At 36.1% G+C, this 18,788-nt stretch overlaps 1 protein-coding gene across 1 annotated transcript in view; it reads right to left on the bottom strand.

Annotated features, from left to right (window-relative positions):
- DGKB (diacylglycerol kinase beta) overlaps positions 1-18,788 on the bottom strand; it is a 530,693-nt gene that overhangs the window by 303,063 nt on the left and 208,842 nt on the right. Inside the window, exons 18-20 of the mRNA XM_081101920.1 lie at positions 11,237-11,322; positions 6,129-6,218; positions 4,830-4,990 (exon numbers count right to left, since the gene is read on the bottom strand). Coding sequence (XP_080958046.1) covers positions 4,830-4,990; positions 6,129-6,218; positions 11,237-11,322 — 337 coding nt within the window. The remainder of the gene's footprint in view (positions 1-4,829; positions 4,991-6,128; positions 6,219-11,236; positions 11,323-18,788) is intronic.

Here is an 18,788-nt window from a genome sequence, read left to right on the forward strand (position 1 = left end):
TTGTAGGGAGGCCCCCAAATTTAAGCATTTCAGGCACCGCCTTAGGCAAAACACACAGGAGACAATCAGCATCCAGTCAGGTTTTGCAGGATCTAGAGAAGGAATACGGATGATTCCTTTTATTTCATTGTTTTTTTGGATTTACTGATTGGGGTAGAGCAGTGGTTCTCAACCTTGGCTGCACATTAGAATCACCTGGGAATCTTTTTAAAATCCTGATTTCTGGGCCTCATCCTCTGGAAATTCTGTTTCTTTGTTACTAATGTTGTGGCCCCACCCCATGACAAAGAACCAGAATTTCTGGAGGATGAGGCCCAGAAATCAGGATTTTAAAAAGATTCCCAAGTGATTCTAATGTGCAGCCAAGGGTGAGAACCACTGGGGTAGAGGAATACAAGTTGCTGAGTAGAAGGTGGCCTTGCTGAGTAGAGACAAAGCTTGAAATCTCTGTAAGGTTTATTGCAATGGCTGTGACCTTGAGTGTTGAGCCTGTGTCCTACTGAGGCACAGGCAACAATTTCAGAGAAATATGCTCTTCACATGTTACTGAGTGAAGGAGGCTCCAAGATAAATGAAATAGGACCCCAAATCTGCCTTGTTTCATTAGTTTTGTTCTACCTCAAAGCCATAAATATATTCTACTACACATTATTTTATTAGATCCTAAACTTTGCATTTCAAATTTAGTACTTAAATATATCTAGTAATTGCCTATGTAATGTAGAGAGAATTCTAACACCATTTTCTCCTCGTAAGAAGCTAGTTTCTAAACACTATCAGTGAGCAATTTGTCATTTCTCTAATGAGTTTTCTGCCACTCCTATACTGAGTTTCAATATGTGTCTCTCTACTTTTCCACTAACTCTTTCATTTATCCTTTCATAGTACCTTCTATAATAATAAAAGGGTAATATGCTAATTAGACTGGACATCTTCTGGATGTCATTCCGGAAGTCTTTCCTGACTAAGCCAGGGCCCAAGGGAAGCCAGCCCTGGGCCCAAGGGAAGCAGCCTGAGTCCTGGGTGCCGGAGGGAAGCCGGTGCTCGTAGCTGGGGGAAGGAAGACCTACTCTTGCAAGAATTTTTGTGCATTGAGCCTCTAGTTCTATTATAATAATTCAATCTACTGGTAGCATGTCTAATTTGGTAAAACAATTCTTATTTTTCTTTATTAAAATCAGTGTACCTATTTTGTCATATATCTTTTGGAATAAGTTTTTCATAAAATATCTAATCTTGATTAATTATAGATTGCATGTATACATTAATTTCCATATTTAGCTAGCCCACTATAAAATAAAGAGGCTCAATGTATTCTGATATTTTATGTCTTTCTAGAAATTTTTAACATTTTCTATATGTAAGTCTTATATATTCTTTATTAATTCCTATATACTTTTAACTTTTGTTGTTTTTTCAATTCATTGTTGATATAATGGAATAGCATTGAATATTTAAGCTGATATTACATTTCTCAACTTTGGTACACTCCCATATTTAGTCCTCATATACTTTCAGTTGAGATATTACTTTTTTATGTTTATGGGTTTGTTTGTTTTTGTTTTTGATTTTCACTCTTTATTGTTTCATTGCAATTCTCTGTGCAATATTTTTATAAAATTAATTTTGCAAAACATCTGATTAACTCTTTTCAATAATCCAGTTTTGAGTTTTACTAAGATTCTCATTTTTTTTTGTTGTTATTGTTATTCTCTGCTATATTTCCTGTTTTATTTTTATTATAGCTTTGCTTTACACTTTGGGTTTTTCACTGTTTCTCCTTGAGTATTTCGTTTAATTTTTCTCTTTATTGATGTCAGGGTATCTTAACCTCAGCACTTTTGACAATTTGAGCTGTAATATTCTCTCTTGTGTATTTTTGGGACTTTTCCTATGAACCTGAATTATATAGCAGCTCCCCTAGTTTCTATCCATTAATTGTCAGAAGCAATCCCTTCTCAGTCATGACAATCAAATGTGTGTCCAAATATTGCCAAATGTCTCTTGTGGTGGTGGAGAAATTATCCTATTTTGAGCACCACAACAGAAATTCCTAAATTAACCAAAGGCATATCACAAATTACTCAGTGAAGCTCACTTCATTTGGAGTGCAAGCAAAAAATATTCCATGGCCCAAAGAGTGATCTAGAACAGTAAAGACTTCGGTATCAAATGAACAAGAAGACCAGTGTCAGAGCTCAACTATGTTTGAAAAACTAATTAGGGCAAGCAACTAACCAGCCAACTAGCCAGAAATTCAGCAGGAGATCTTAGAATGAGACAGCCCTAAGGGCCTTGATAAATTTCCACAAATCCCTGGCTGTCTGAAAGACCATATGCAGGGGTGGCTGCATTAATGTTCATGAAAGATCAAAGAGGGCCCTTGTTATTTACATTTATTTGGCTAAATGAGAGACGTTGTATATTAACAGAGGAGACAAAAGAAGGGCGAGGAGATATTAAAAGCTGAATCAAATTAATAAGTGCCTGGAGATTTTATGTGCTTCCCAATGAACACACAGATCCAATGGCAAAGGGATAAACACTCACTGGCTCTACGTTTTTCAATACAAACTCTGGTTAATCATGCTGACGCAGGAGTGATTTCTAGGAAGCCAGAATTAAAATAAGAACAAAAATTAAACAACGATAACAACAACACACAAAACACTGAGCATCCATATCCATACACCATAGGAAGAAAGTTGCTACATAATTAGTGCAGGCAAGTCACTAAATAAACTCAGGAACAACTAGAACCTCTATGGAAGGACCAGTTCCAGAGTTGCACAATATCTTATATAAAATAAAATCTCTAGTTTCCAGCAAAACCTGTCAGACACGCAGAGGAATAGCAGCATGACATGTACTTTGGAAAAAATAAAACAATGTCACTGACGGGGCCAAAATGTTATCAAATTCTCTAATAGTGTCCATATATTGGGCTTACCAGACAAAGACTTCAAAACAGCTATTATAAACATGTCATAAGAACTAAAGTAAACCGCATTTAAAAAACAAAGGAAAACATCACAAAGATGACCTCAAATATAACATATTTCCTGAAGATATAAAAATTATAAAAAGAGAATCCAATGGAATTTCTGGAGTTAAAAAGTACTGTAGCAAAAACAAAAAACAAAATTCACTAAAAGGACTCAAAAGAATGGCATTATTCATAATATACAAAGACTGGAAACACTTTACATGTTCATCAGCTGGTAAATGGATAAGCCATATGTGAAATACCCATACGGTGCGATACTGCCCAGCAACAGAAAGGAAAACAGTATTCATACAGTTCATACCGGCAAACCTCAAAAATGTGACATGGAAGGTGCCAGATGCAAAAGGCTATATTGTATAATTTCTTCTATATAACATATCCATGTAAGGCAAATCTTAGAGGCAGAAGGAATATTTATTGCTTGGAGCTGGGGAAAGGAACAAGAATTGAACGCAAATAAGCATAGAAATTCTTGTTTTAATGATAAAAATGCTCTGAAAACTGATAGACTTATTAAAATAATTAAATGGTTTACTTAAAGTGAGTAAACCTTATTACTTTCAATAAGTTAAAAATTTTTATATTGGTATCAAATATAAAGCTGTTTAAATATTTTTATATCAACTATAAGTAGGAGGACTTTTATGGATCAAGATGCATTACATTTTTTCTCACAAGTATGAAGAATCATTTATAATATTAGTAATGCTTGCATATTTAGCCTTTATTAATCATCATTTGAGGCTTTTAGATACATAATCATTATTTATAACTAGTTGAAACGGAAAAAAACATTATGATACAGATAAATGAATGATACACAGAATATAAATATTTGCTAAAGCCCTGGGTGGTGTTGCTCAGTGGTTAAGTGTCATCCTATGAACCAGGAGGTCTCGGTTCAATTCCTGGTCAGTTCACATACCCAGATTACTGGCTGGATCCCCAGTAGGGGATTTTCTCTCATCTTTGATGTTTCTATCTCTCCCTCTCCCTTCTTCTCTGAAATCTATAAAAATATTAAATATACATTTAATATATATTTGCTAAAGAACTCTTACCCAAATGACTTTACTCTTAATTCCATAGACTCAACCAATGCTTTGTATAGTCTACTAGTCGAGTGTGTGTGTGCATGTGCTCATGCACATGCCTATGTCATAAGATAATATTGCATAACATATTAAATGAAATGGAATGCTGTAGACAATATACATTTTAGATTTCATAATTATTTGAAATCACTGTTATATTCCTTAAGAATTAAAATTTTAATAACTCAAATGCCAAATGATATTTTACTTTCAGTCTAAGGTTTTCAAGTAATTAAATAAAAAGTTAATCTCTTAACTTATTTCACACTTGACAATAGTAGAAACATTTTTTTTTAGATTTCAGACCTAACCATAAATGAAACATAATGTCTTTAGTAGGTTATGGCATTATAATGCAGACCTGAAAATAAGATGCAACTTGATGAATTGTTTTCATATTTTCACTAAATATATTCTAAAACAGAACTAAAACTTATATCTAAACCCTTATCATAAACCACTCTAACCTACAGTTTACTAACACAAATGGTCAAACCAATTACAAAATAATAGTTTCTTTCCTTTAGCACATGAAACATTTATCTATTGCTATACTCTAACTTTAAATAAACTCATAATCTTTATTATAGCCCATTAGAAGAGGTGTTTTGCTGACACTAAGATGAAATAAATTCTTTATAATCAGTAAAACCTTCATAATGTAAGCTTTACATACAGTGATTATCCAGGATTGGTAAAAAAAAAATAGCATTTAGTGGAAAACTTACCACGCCGATGGAAAAGTAGTTATTGATGATACTGTAAGGCACTGGGTCTCCTTTTTCATCTTTGTCATTAGGTATGACCTCAAACATCCACCTGTCTAACAAGATTTCTGTGCTGTTTTCAATGTCTTTTAGGATTTTCATCAGATTTTCACCTTCATAACCTATTTGAAAACATTATATTGAGAAAAAAATTCAAAAGCTGTATTTATGCGTTTGAGTGTGTATCGTTCATAGGCTAAATACAATTCTTCTCAAATTTTGCTGTAAATCAGAGTTACTTCGGGAGTTTGTTTAAAAAGAAAATCATCTGCCTAGGTCCCACCCTCAGAGATTTCTATTCAGCATATTCGGGGTGAGGATAGGTCACTATATTTTTAACAGGATCCCCATGGGTTTCTGATTCCTGCTGTCTTAGTAGACACTTTTCAAACATCTCTGAGTTTAAGATGCTAAACTTAGTATTCAATTCTTGCTGCTTTAGCAAAATCTGGTTTACTTTGGTATCATCAGTTAATTATAGCCTATTAATGACACTTGAAAACATTTTAAGACTTCACCTTGAAATATTCTCCCATTATTCACACTGTTCCACACATATTATTTCACTTACAGTTCCAGAAATATGTCAAGTGGCTTCCTATCTCTCTGGTCCTTTGAACTTGATGTTCCTTTGCCTAAAAGGTCCATTCCCAGGTCTATATGGTTCTGTCATTATCCCTCCATTACAATTCTCCCTATGTCATCTTGTCATTGCAGGGATGAGTCCTTTCATTATGTTGGTTATCTGTTTACATATGACATGATGTGCCACTAGAATTTAAGACCCTTTTGAATACAGCCTTTATTTTCTATTCTTGATCCTGTATCCCAGTACAGAACCCACTGCCTGCTGTAAAGTGGGTTTCAAAATATATGTTCCTTCCTGGACTAGCCATTCATTAGCCTTTAGATGTTTTTCTTAGTTTGTCCTTTTAGCACACAACTCAGAAATAAAAATCTGTATATTACTTTAGAGTTAATTCATGCCTATCTTGTTTCTTACATTAGAAACCCCTACACCACAGAGGTCAGGAAGTCTGCATGCCCACTGAAGTCTATAAATAGTATCACATTAAAGCCCAACACTTACAGTCTAACTCTTGGTCCACTATTTGTTTTTCTATTCCAGACTATTGTTCAAAATCATATACTACATATCTGACAGCAATTATATTTGGTAAAATCACATGGCAGTTGTCATGCAATAAAGAAATGCTGGCTATTTTACTAAGATTGTCATTGTTGTTAAGGCTGTTTTACCTCCTCCCCATCGCAGGCATCTTGCTAGATCATTACCGGTCCCGAGGGGCAGAATGGCAACTGGAGGATGCTTGGCTACGTTAGCTTTTTCTGTGGAATGGAAAAAGTAAAACAAATTAAAATTTTGATCACAGATAGAACAACAGTAAAAAAGATAGGTTGGCATGAAATGAAAGCATTTCACTAGGTACTTATAAGCAGAGAAAGTTATGTTTTATAGACTTATACAGTTATAAATTATGATTAATCTCTATGAATTTGTAGCAATTTATAAAACACACACAAAAAAAACATTATTCACAAAGTGACAGGAATTTTCAAGTCTAATGCATGAAGAAAGCTTTGTAAATATCCTAATCCAGTTAAAAATTGTGGTTTAAGTTGAATTTAACTCCATTGACATAAGTTAGATAAAAACAAATGCCATATGATTTCACTTAAATATGGAATATAAAGAACAAAATAAATAAACAAATTAAACAGAAACAGATTCATAGATACAGAGAACAAACTGATAGTTGCCAAATAGGAAGAGATTGGGGGAATAGGTGGAAAAGGTTAAGTGATTAAAAAGTACAAATTGGTAGTTATAAATAAACTCGGGAATGTAAAATACAGCTTAGGAAACATAGTCAATAATATTGTAATATATATGTATTGTGCCAGGAGGGTACTAGACTTACTAGGGTGATCACTTCATAAATTATATGAATGTGTAACCACTATGCTGTACACCTAAAACAAATGTGAAATAGTATTGAAAGTTAACTATAATTGAAAAATGTAATAAAATATTTCAATTTTTTAAAAAAATTCTCAGGTATGCATATATAGTGTAGGAATATACATACAAGGTGCCACCAGAGTAGAGGGATAGGGTCCTATATAAAGTCCTTTTGCAACATCAATTCAAGGTACATTTTACTTTAAGGAATAAAATATTTTGAAAACAGTTGAATTATAAAAGCTATTAAAGTGCCAACAATGCCCATGTGGTGCCCACCCATGGGGCTGCTTTGTGGCAGAGTAAATAACATAGGAGCTTCATAAACCTTGAGATCTCTGCCAGTGAAAGTCCATATGTATTGTCTGAGTCATCATATGCTTTGAATGAATCTCACAATCACATATTACTTTACTTTTTCTCTCTTCTCAGCCACTCAAAGTCAGCACACAGTGTGTAAGAAGAGGGAGGAAATAGATTATTTAGAGATGCACCACAGTTTATAAAGCTTAGATTTTGAGGGTTAAAACAAACCAATAATATCCTACTCTTTTCACTCTACAATTCTTACAAGTTCTCAAAAACTAATCGAGCACCTCTTTAATTTTTACAATGACTGAATCCTGGCTTTCTCCATAAATACTAGTGTTAATACTAGTTACTGCTTTTTTAAAACTGTTACTAGATTAAAGTTGTTAGATGCTTACCAAATGTGTACTGACAACTTGTATTCATTTTTAATTTAAGTATTTCCACATGTATAAAAAGGTAGAATAGTCTCATCTGCACTGATTTATAAAAGTTTGCTTCGATTCATACATATAGTTACATTCATTTGAATCAATTCTTTTCTTTTTGTGAAAGGACCTATCTACACTAATAAAAGAAAAGATGCTAATTGACTATACTTCGCTATGCCCTAAGCCACGCCCACCAGCCAATCAGAGTGACTATATGCAAATTAATGCAACCACGATGACAGCTGGCAGCCACGGAGCTGGAGGCTTGGTTGCCCAGGCGATGGAGGAAGCCAAGCTTCCCGCCTGCCCACAGCCGGCTGTGGCCTCTGCTCATGGCAACAAAGTTTCAATTATAAAAGATAAATAAATCCCAGATACCTGCTTCCAGCCAGCCTCCACTGGGAGCTTGGGTGGCTGGGGTTGTGGCCAGCCTGCAAACAGCCATCAGCCCCTCAGCCAGGCTGACCAGGCACCCCAGTGGGGACCCCCACCCTGAAGGGGCTGTGGCCAGCCTGCAAACAGCCATCAACCCCTCACCCAGGCTGGCCACACCCTCATGGGGTGAGGGTCCCTGCTGGGAGGCTTGGCCAGCCTGCAAACAGCCATCAGCCCCTCAGCCAGGCTGGCCAGGCACTCCTATATAATAAAAGGGTAATATGGAAATTGACCCCAACAGCAGAACAACTGGGAATGACTGGTCACTATGACACACACTGACCACCAGGGGGCAGATGCTCAATGCAGGAGCTGCCCCCTGGAGGTCAGTGCGCTCTCACAGGGGGAGCTCTGCTCAGCCACAAGCCAGGCTGATGGCTGCCAGTACAGCGGTGGTGGTGGGAGCCTCTCTCGCCTCCTCAGCAGTGCTAAGGATATCTGACTACAGCTTAGGCCTGCTCCCCGCTGGCAAGTGGACATCCCCCGAGGGTTCCTGGGCTGCCAGAGAGATGTCTGACTGACAGCTTAGGCCCAATCCCTCAGGGAGCGGGCCTAAGCCACCAGGTGTTCATCCCCTGAGGGGCCCCAGACTAGGAGAGGGCACAGGTGGGGCTGAGAGAATCCCCACCCTGAGTGCACAAATTTTTGTGCACCGGGCCTCTAGTTTTTAATAAAAGAATTGGTCATGCAGTAACTGAAATGCAAAATATGAAGTGAATATTTGTATTAAATTTATCTTCCCATAAAGGCCAGTTCATGATCTATTTTACTGAGCAGTAATCAATTCTGACAGCTGACTGTCTATCCGAAATACATATTTTTTCTGAATATAGCAAGCTTTTCTCAATCATGTATCTCATTTGTTTGCTTATGAAAATCAAGCTTTTTAAATGTGAAGAGGGATGCAATCTATAATAATAAAAGTGTAATATGCTAATTATACCAAAAGTCCTTCCAGAAGTCTTTCCTTCCAGACAAAGCTGCAGCGTGGGGGGGCTGAGGCAAAGGCGGCAGAGGCCCCAGGATACAGAGGCAGCAGGCGGGGGCCGGGGCCAATGCCCTTGCATGAATTTTGTGCCTTGGGCCTCTAGAATAAAATGTTTGAAGTGTGGGTTCTATCCCACTTCTGTCAGTTCACAGTTAAAAGACTTTGCTCAATGTTTTAACTTTATTGCTTATTAGATAGTACATGATAAATAAAAAGTAGCTATTTTTTAGATAATAACTAGTGGACTGGTGCATGGATTTGTGCACATTGAAAAAAATTAATTAGAAGAAATATTTTAATATCGATATTCGTCATTTCTCTATAATAGAAGTGTCAGAGATGAAAGAAAATTAGTAAAATGTATATGAAAATAATATATAAATTGATTAATAAATAAACAATAGAAACATAATATAAGAACAACAGATATTATATAAAAACAACAAAAAGATGATATAAAAACAACATTGACAAAAACAAAGACTGATAAATTGATTAAACTTATTCTAATATTGGTCTGTACACCACATTAAGAGTAAAAACACTTTCAGAGTGCTTGTCTAATTTCCCTTGTGATAAAGTATTTACAACTTTAACTTTAACGTCATACCCTCTTCGAACTCAAGAGAAAGCAACATATAATTGACCATGTCCGAAAATGGGTTCAGGTAGGAGTATGCCTACTCTGTCTAGAGTTTTTCCTGGTGATTTATTAATAGTCATCGCAAATGCTGACATCATGGGAAACTGTCTTCAAATTAATTTAAATGGGAGGCATAAAAACAATCAAATTCACGATCAACAATGACAGATGGAAACATACGCGTGCAATTGGCTCCAGCGAGTTTCATATGTATCATGCATGCGCTAGTCTACGTTTATTTTTAAATTGCCAGTGTGCGCCATCTATACCAGCTGGTCAGTCAGTCAGGCAGTTGGACAGACATACGATCAGTCACTTAGCCTTTTATTTAGATAGACTAGGGGCTCAGTGCACGAATTTGTGCACCTTGAAAGAAACTGTGGGCTACAAGGCTGTGTTGGGCACAGGGGTGGGTCTCGGCCCATGCTCCGCGCCTCTTCCTGCCCCTCCCACTATGGCCCCTGGTCCCCTGTCTGCCGGCAGCCCCACTCCGCCGCTGCCACTCCCACATGCTGACAGCACCGGCCCTGCTTGCACCCGCTGACAGTGCAGAGCAATTAGGGCCTGATGACATGGAGCGATTGGGGCCGGTGCCAGCAGTGGGTGCGAGCGGGTTCGGCACTGTCAGCAGGTGTGAGCGGCAGCCACTGGCTCCAAGTGATTGGTACTGGTGCTGGGCACCGGCAGTGGGTGCAAGCGCTGGTTCCAGCGCCAGCAGTACATGTAAGCAGGGCCATCACCAGCAGCGGTTACAAGAGGCAGCTGCCAGCTCCAATCGCCCCTCAGGAGTAGGGGGAGGTGGAGAAACCCTGAGGGGCGATCGGGGCTGGCAGCATCCACTTGCACCTGCTGATGGCACCAAACGATCGGGGCCAGCGCTCGGCACTGGCAGTGGGTGCAAGCAGGACCAGTGCTGGCAGCAGGTGCAAGCGCCGGGTGGACCAAACCATGGGAGCAAAGAATTTTCATCAACTACCAGAGGCTGGCCCCAATGACAGCAACCAGCGATCCGCCTTGGTCTGGCGCCCCCACTCACCTGCTTCACCATCCCACCATGACTGACACCTGCCATGTTCTGCGCGCGCCCCCTGGTGGTTAGCTTACGTCATAGTGACCAGTTGTTTGGTTGTTCTTCCATTCAGTTTATTTGCATATTAGGGTTTTATATAGAGAGATGATGGATGATGAATGTGTACAGAGGGTAAGGCTTGAGTTTTCATGTTTTTACCAAATGAGTACATCTATTTGACATAGACTTGATAACAAATGCTAAAATCCTCTTTGGCTCCCTCTCTAGGACAAAGGAACAAATGGAGCCTCATTTAAAAAATAACTCTGAAGATTTAGTCAATTCCATGAGAAATGGATTAGAAAGGGAGTATTTCCATATACTTGTAAGTTATTCTGTCAATTAAAATTTTATAATATAGTATAATAAATTAAACCAGTAAATAGTATGCAATTATATCTCTGCAGCATCCAAACATATCAATGCATTGATAAAATAAATCAATAAAATACACAGAACTTAAGGTTACCACTCTCACCCCAGCCACATTAAATATGGGTCTTCATTACCTATGCAGTCCAAAATCCACCCCACGGTTCCATCTCCGCCGCAGGCTAACACTCTGAAGTCAGAAACATCACGGAAAAAGTTCAACCTGAAAAATAAGCATGTCATTGCACATGATTGATATTTGAAAACTAGGACTCTTGTGTCCTTAGAATTTCATCTAATAAAAGTATTTTTATTTTTTGAAAACTGTAAAATCTCAATTATTTTATTGAAAAATATTAAATTATTATCTAGAATACAATTCTAAAAGTATTAACAGATCTTAATTTAAATATAATTTAATTACATATACTAGATCTATAATATATATTCTTTTCAAATTAACTCTAAAGTTTAAAAAATTAGAAATGACAATTTTTATTAAGATACCTCCCAGATGTGATCTGCAGTTTACATAATCCAAAATAACATATACTACAGTATTTCATGTCATAATATTTATTAACCAAAAATTCTCTTGAATAATTACATAAATGTGACTAATTTGTCAGTGAATATGTCTTTGAGAAGATCCTGTCTTCTCCATTACTGGGAGAAACTGAACAGGCTGCTTTTGAGGTTCTAGCCAACTATTCCAGTGTTTCCTTCTAACTTACAATCTGCAAATAGGAGGCAAGTTTCTTCTTTTCTTTTTTTTTTATTGTTTTACAGATGCCTCCCATTCCACCCGCCCCAACTTTTGCCACCCTCCCTCCTGCCCCTGTGTAAGCATTCACCACATTATTGTCTGTGTCTTTGGGCTATGCATATATGAATGCATATATATTCTTTGGATGATCTTAACCTGGCCTACCATGTTTGGTTTCCAGAAACACTCTAGCCTAATTGCTGGGTCAGCTGTAATAAATGCCACTGCTTCTGCTGCTACTGCATGAAGCATGCCATTAACACAACCTGCTTTTGGGGAGTTAACTAGGGCAAGTACGGCAGCCAGTTATTTAATCATATATGCCATTTTCTTGCAATAAGAGAATTGAAACAGGACATAAATATTTGGAATGTGTCTCTGTACTTCCCTTGTCCCAGAGATAACCACTGGTTAGAATAGAATAGAATAGAATAGAATAGAATAGAATAGAATAGAATAGAATAGAATAGAATAGAATGGAATATTTATGTGTATTTATTTACATATAAATGCACATATAAATCATATTATATGCATATTTTAACATGAATGGGATTATGCTATGTCTTGTTAATTTATTTGTGTGCATTTTTTTTTACTTAAAAAATTCCAAAACATCTTTCTGTGTCAGTACACAGTGTTGCCTCATGATTAATAATAAGAGAATATATTATGTAGTACATTCGTGACTTAAATCATCTTTCTTTATGTACTTTAAAACTACCTCTTTCTACTGTTTCACTATTACAAAAAAAGTAAGTATTGTAGCTAACATTTTAAGCACATTTATATGAAAATGTGAATGTTTTGAAGGCTATTCTTCTAGAAAGGGAAAGTTCATATGAACCTCTAAATGGCTCCCATTATAGATGTAAGTGTCCATTTCTTGTAACTCAGAAACATGACATATAAACAAGTTTGTGACATTTCTGTAATAACAGCAGAAGAGAAGATCATTCTAATGACTGTAAAATCACACATCCCTTTTTACTGATGGGTTGAGTATATTTTCATAGGTTTAATAGATGTGACATATTCAGTGAACTTCATCTTCAAAGTCTTGTGCCTTTTCCATTGAGTTCTCATTCATTATCCTATAAACTATTTACACTTAAATTAGCATCAATAAAAACATTTTTTACAGTAAAACAAAAAATGCATTAAAAGAAATGTATAAAAATTAAATATTTGATAAGAACCATGAATATTTAGGACATAAAATTTTCATGTATTTCCTTATTTATTATACTGTAAACATTTACCTTTTGTTAGATATGTTGCAGTATTTTCTTCCAGTCTATTACCAATTGGGTTTCTTGTATCACATAATATGTATTATGTGTAATATAAACACCTATATTATGTATAATATAAATATCTATATTATAATATAAACAGCAATTGCCCACCCCAAAGGGGGAATATTTTGGTAATTTACATATAGCTCTATGCTCATTTCCTATAGCACCCCACCTTCTCATTCACAAATATGAGCACTATTCATAAGTACGGCTTATCATGTGCATGCCATAAACAACATATTGTTTGCATTTTGATTTATCTACTAAGCAATGTTAATAAAATTTATTTAGGTGGAAGATCTCTCCATATGCAGTTCAAGTTATTTGATTTCTACTGCTAAATGCAGTTTCTGTGAATATGCTTTTTTAAAAGTGGTTAGTTTTATGTTCTTATAAAAAACTGCATTATTGGACATGCCTTCTACTGGTCATGGGCAATGGCTACTTTCAAATAAAATTAACATATATGCAACTTTTGTTTCCAAAAGAAGTTGCACCAGTGCATATGTTCATTAGCAACATAAAGATTAGACAGAGCCTATATTCTCTAACAGTTATATTACTAGAGGCCCAGTGCACAAAATTTGTGTATGGGGTGGGGGAGAGGACCTCAGCCCAGCCTGCACCCTCTCGCAATCTGGGACCCCTTGGGGGATGTCCAATGGCCAGTTTAGACCACTGGCTCCTAACCACTCTCTTTACTGCCTACCTGATCCCCCCTAACCACTCTGCATGCCTGCCTGATCATTCCTAACCACCTCACCTCTGCCTGCCTGCCTGCCTGATCACCCCTAACGCCTCTGCCTGCCTGATGCCTCTAACTGCTCCCCTGAGGCCTGAACGTTTCTAACTGCTCTCCCCTGCTGGCCTGATTGCCCCTATCTGCTCTCCCCTGTCAGCCCGATTGCTTGTAACTGCCTCTGCCTGCCTGCCTGCCTGATGCTCCTAACTGCTCTCCCCTGCTGGCCTGATCACCCCTAACACCTCTGCCTTGGCCCCCACCACCATGGCTTTGTCCAGAAGGATGTCCAGAAGGAAATGAGGTCTATCTGGTCTAATTAGCATATTACCCTTTTATTAGTATAGATAGTATTCCATAGTATATATGTAGCACAGCTTTTTAATCCATTCATTGGCTGAATGGCTATCAACAAATCAACAAACAACAAGTGTTGGTGAGAATGTGGAGAAAAGGGAATGCAAACTAGTGTAGCCTCTGTGGAAAACAGTTTGGAGGTTCCTCAAAAAATTAAAAATAGAACTAAAATTTGACCTAGTGATCCCATTTCTAGGAATATATCCCAAGAAACCAGAAACACCCATCAGAAAGAATATATATACCCCTATGTTTATAGCAGTGCAATTTATAATAGCTAAAATTTGGAAACAGCCTAAGTGTCAATGATGGTATTTTAAAATTAATTTTAATGTTTTTGTTGCTGGTGTATACAAATATATTTGACTTTTATTTTTTTTAATCTTTTTTTAATCTTTATTTAATCTTTTAAACAGACACATTACTGTTTTGTATATTGTCTGTACTCTGTTTATAAATTCATTTGGATTTCTATGTAAACAACGGTTTCATATGCTAATAACAATGGTCCTATTAGTGATCTCTAATTGTTATAATTTTTATTTCTATCCTTGTATTGTGTTGTCTGGAGCACCGATATATTATTGAATTGGTGTATTCATAGGTAACCACCATATCTTGTTCCTGAACTTAACTGGGATACTTTTAGGATTGCCCTGTTCAGGGTGATATTTGCTGTAGGGATTTTTTTTTTCATCTCTGAATGACTCATTTTATAAGGTTAATAAAGCTTTCTTCTATTCTTGCTTTGGAACTTTTATTATGAATTACTGTGGATTTTTTCTGCATATTTTGAGATGGATGATCCCATTTAATCAGTAAAATTATATATTTTTGCATTCTCATTATTCTTTCATGTACTAAATTGGGTATTGTTTATTAATAATTTTATAGGGAATTGGAGCTGGTTTTGATAATTTGCTTAGAAGTTTTGCATCTAATTTTATGAATACAATAGACCATTTTTGTTCTTGATACCGTCTCTAATTTTTATCACAATTATATCTCATGAACTAAATTGCAGCATATGCCTTCATTTTCTACTTTTGGAAGCATTTTTAGAATTTTGAAAGTTTCATAAAATAAGTAGCACTTGTATATAGACTATTCTGGTGAGTCTTTCATTTCCTTTTTTATTTTTTTTTAAATATAAAGATCTTAATTGTATAATGTCTTTAACAATTATTGACCAAAATTGTGTTTCTAATTTTCCTAAATCATTTTTGCAAGTTAAATTTCAGTATGAATTTATCAGTCTCCTTTAATAATTACTGAAAAAAATCATATTTTCTAATTCTTCCTAAACCAGTCATATTTCTGCATCACTTTGTCTATCTCCTAAGTTTTCAAATATTTTGTCATTAAAGCCTACAAAAGCTTTCAAAATATGCCAGTGACTGAGAAGTTTACCATAGAGCTCATTGTTTCTGGTGAAAGCCTAACTGTCCATTTCACTCACCATTGTTCTTCTATTCCATGATGATGTGTCATCTCTTATTCATTCTTGTTTTCTTTAAAAATTGTCATCATTGGTTCTTCAGCAGCATCCTACCCCCAAACATAAATCCCATGTGACTGTCAGACCAGCTTACTCTTGGTAAATTGATTGCTAAATGGGTTGGAAAATTGATCTCTCTATCTCACCCTCTTAATCCACTCAATGTTTTCTCTACATTCATTCATTCCTTAGGTTTTTTTTTAATTCATTAAATAGTAGCCTTGGAGAATTATTTAATCATTCTGAGCATGTTTTTAGCTTTAAAGTGAAATTAACATCTCCATTCAACTGTTTTAAGATATAAACAAAATGTATATGCAAATAAGTTACACTGTACTATTTACAGATAAAAGGATGGGGCAAAAGTAGGTTTACGGTGGTGAGTACATGCAACAGTTTATTTTTGTATCATTTATTAAGTATTATATTATTTTCCATATTAACTATAAACCTTCTTTCAGCCTACTCTTTATTACTAATGTAATTATTTTTTTCCTTTATTGAAGAAGTATATATGTTTGCTACTCCTCCATTTTCCTATCTCCCCCACATTAAAAATTATATCTAATATTTTTTTGGCATGTCTACACTCAGGGAGTTCTTCCCGGCTTGGCCTATTAAAAAAATACACAGAATACTCACTGCCAGTGCTCACTAAGTTCACCTTCTCTACTGACATAACATATATTTTATTAGTTTAATTTGCCTTCCTCTACTAAAACATGAGCTCAGGAAGGCAGAAAGTGTCACTTTTGCTCAATGTGCTTTGAGAATGCTAAAACTTGTTAGGGGCATCTGGTAGGCGTTTGAATAAATATACACTGAATATACATTACCCTTGCTGTTATTGTTAAAAAGCTATCTTTACCCATTTTACTTAGTTGTTGCATAAATATTCTATTTTAGTGTGGACTACACTGTAAACTATCATTCCTTCTAATTAAATTATAGGAATGGGTTACTACATCATCATTCTTAAAGGATTCTGAAATAATAATCTACTATCAGTTTACCTATTTTGGCTCATTGTCATTGAACTGCCTATTACATTGGACAAAGATAGAAATTGCTAAAGATCACCAATTTAAAGGAGGTTGTGGAAAATCAGGATTTTCCTGCTGCTAGGATTGTAATTTAGTACATACTTTTTGTATAGCACTTTGGAAGAACTTTATATAATTAAAAATTTGTCAAATTTGAAAATATTGTCAAACAATTCTACCTATATCAACCTATTCAATGAATATATTTGAATATGCTTTTTAAAAAACATACCTAATTTGATAGATATTAACTTAACATGGTTTACAGTAATTTAAAAGTATAGGCATTCTAAATGTTTATCAATAATACAATGCTTAGCCTGGCCAGCATGGCTCAATGGTTGAGTGTACACCTATGAACCAGGAGTTCACGTTTCAATTCCTGGTGGGGGCACATGCACGATGAACCGGTTGCAACTCGATCCCCAGTAATGGAGGCAGCCAATCGGTGACTCTCTTTCATCATTGGTGTTTCTATGTCTCTCTCTCTCTCCCTTTCTCACTAAAATCAATAAAAATATACTTAAAAAGTAATAATAGAATGCCCAACAAAAATATAGAATATTGTGTAGCTTTAAAAAATAATGTAACTGGTATTTATCATAAGCTTTTGAATAAAATAAAAGAACTATTCCACCTGGGCTCAGTGATTGAGCATCAACCTATGAACCGGGAGGTTGTGGTTTGATTCCTAGTCAAGGCACATGCCTAGGTTGTGGGCTTCATCCCCAGTGAAAGAGTGTGCAGGAGGCAGCTGATCAATGATCCTCTCTCATCACTGATGTTTCTCTTTCTTCCCCTCCCTTCCTCTATGAAAACAATAAAACTATGTAAAGAGAAGAACTACTCCAAGTAATATTAAAAAATCTATCTTTACAACATATATGTCTAATATGAATGTATTATATATATGAATATATTATATGTGAATACATTACATACATACATTATATTTTATAAAAACGTTCTGGGAGTATACATACAAACAATTCACAGTGGTAATCCCTAAGGAGTGGTAGTGCCTCTAGGTTACTTTCTAAATAATATTTATTGTAGTATGGGCTTTTACAAGTACATATATTACTTTATTTTTTTTTTCAATCTGTAATAATAACAGCATAATATGCTAATTAGACCAGACGTCCTTCTGAACGACCGTCCAGATGAAGCCAGGACTGTGAGGGAAGCCCGGGTCCCAGGTGTCTGCCAGCGGCCAGAGGGAAGCCTGGGTCCCGGGTGCCAGAGGCAAGCTGGTGCTGGCAGCCAGGGGAAGGAAGGCTTACTCTTGCACAAATTTCGTGCATCGGGACTCTAATATTAAAATAAAGTGGAGGATAATAGGATGCCTAAAATTAAAAGAGTGAAAGGGAACATGTAGTATATATTTAGAGTAAGGAAAAAATAAAATGAGTAATCAAAGCTAAAAGCAATGTTATGGCAATATATTTACATAGAGCTAAAAAGTGGTCATGTTGCCTGGCCAGTGTTGCTCAGTGTTTGAGTGCCAACCTATAAACCAGGAGGTCACGGTTCGATTCCCAGTCAGGGCACATCCATGGGTTGTGGGCTCAATCTGTAGTAGGGGGCCTGCAGGAGGCAGCTGATCAATGATTCTCTCTCATTATTGATGTTTCTATCTCTACCTTCCTCTCAGAAATCAATATATACATACATATACTTAAAAAAAGTGGTCATGTTAATTCCTATAAGTAGTATTGATAATAAATAACATGAATTGAGGACATATTATGTGATACTCACATTTTATAGGCATCATCCAATTTAACTTCAGAACTATCCTATAAGGCAGCTACTATTTTTCTCTTACAACCAAGATAATAAAGACATGGAGAGTTTAAGTTATAAGGCTCGTGATTAGCAGAGTCAGTAGGCATTGCATTCAACTATGAAACACAGGGCAAATCCTGGATGTATGCAGTCTACGTGAAGTGACAGAGATCTTGGAATGACTACATTTTTGATTG

This window comes from Myotis nattereri, assembly GCF_964212035.1.
Source record: "Myotis nattereri genome assembly, chromosome: 11".
NCBI lineage: Eukaryota > Metazoa > Chordata > Mammalia > Chiroptera > Vespertilionidae > Myotis > Myotis nattereri.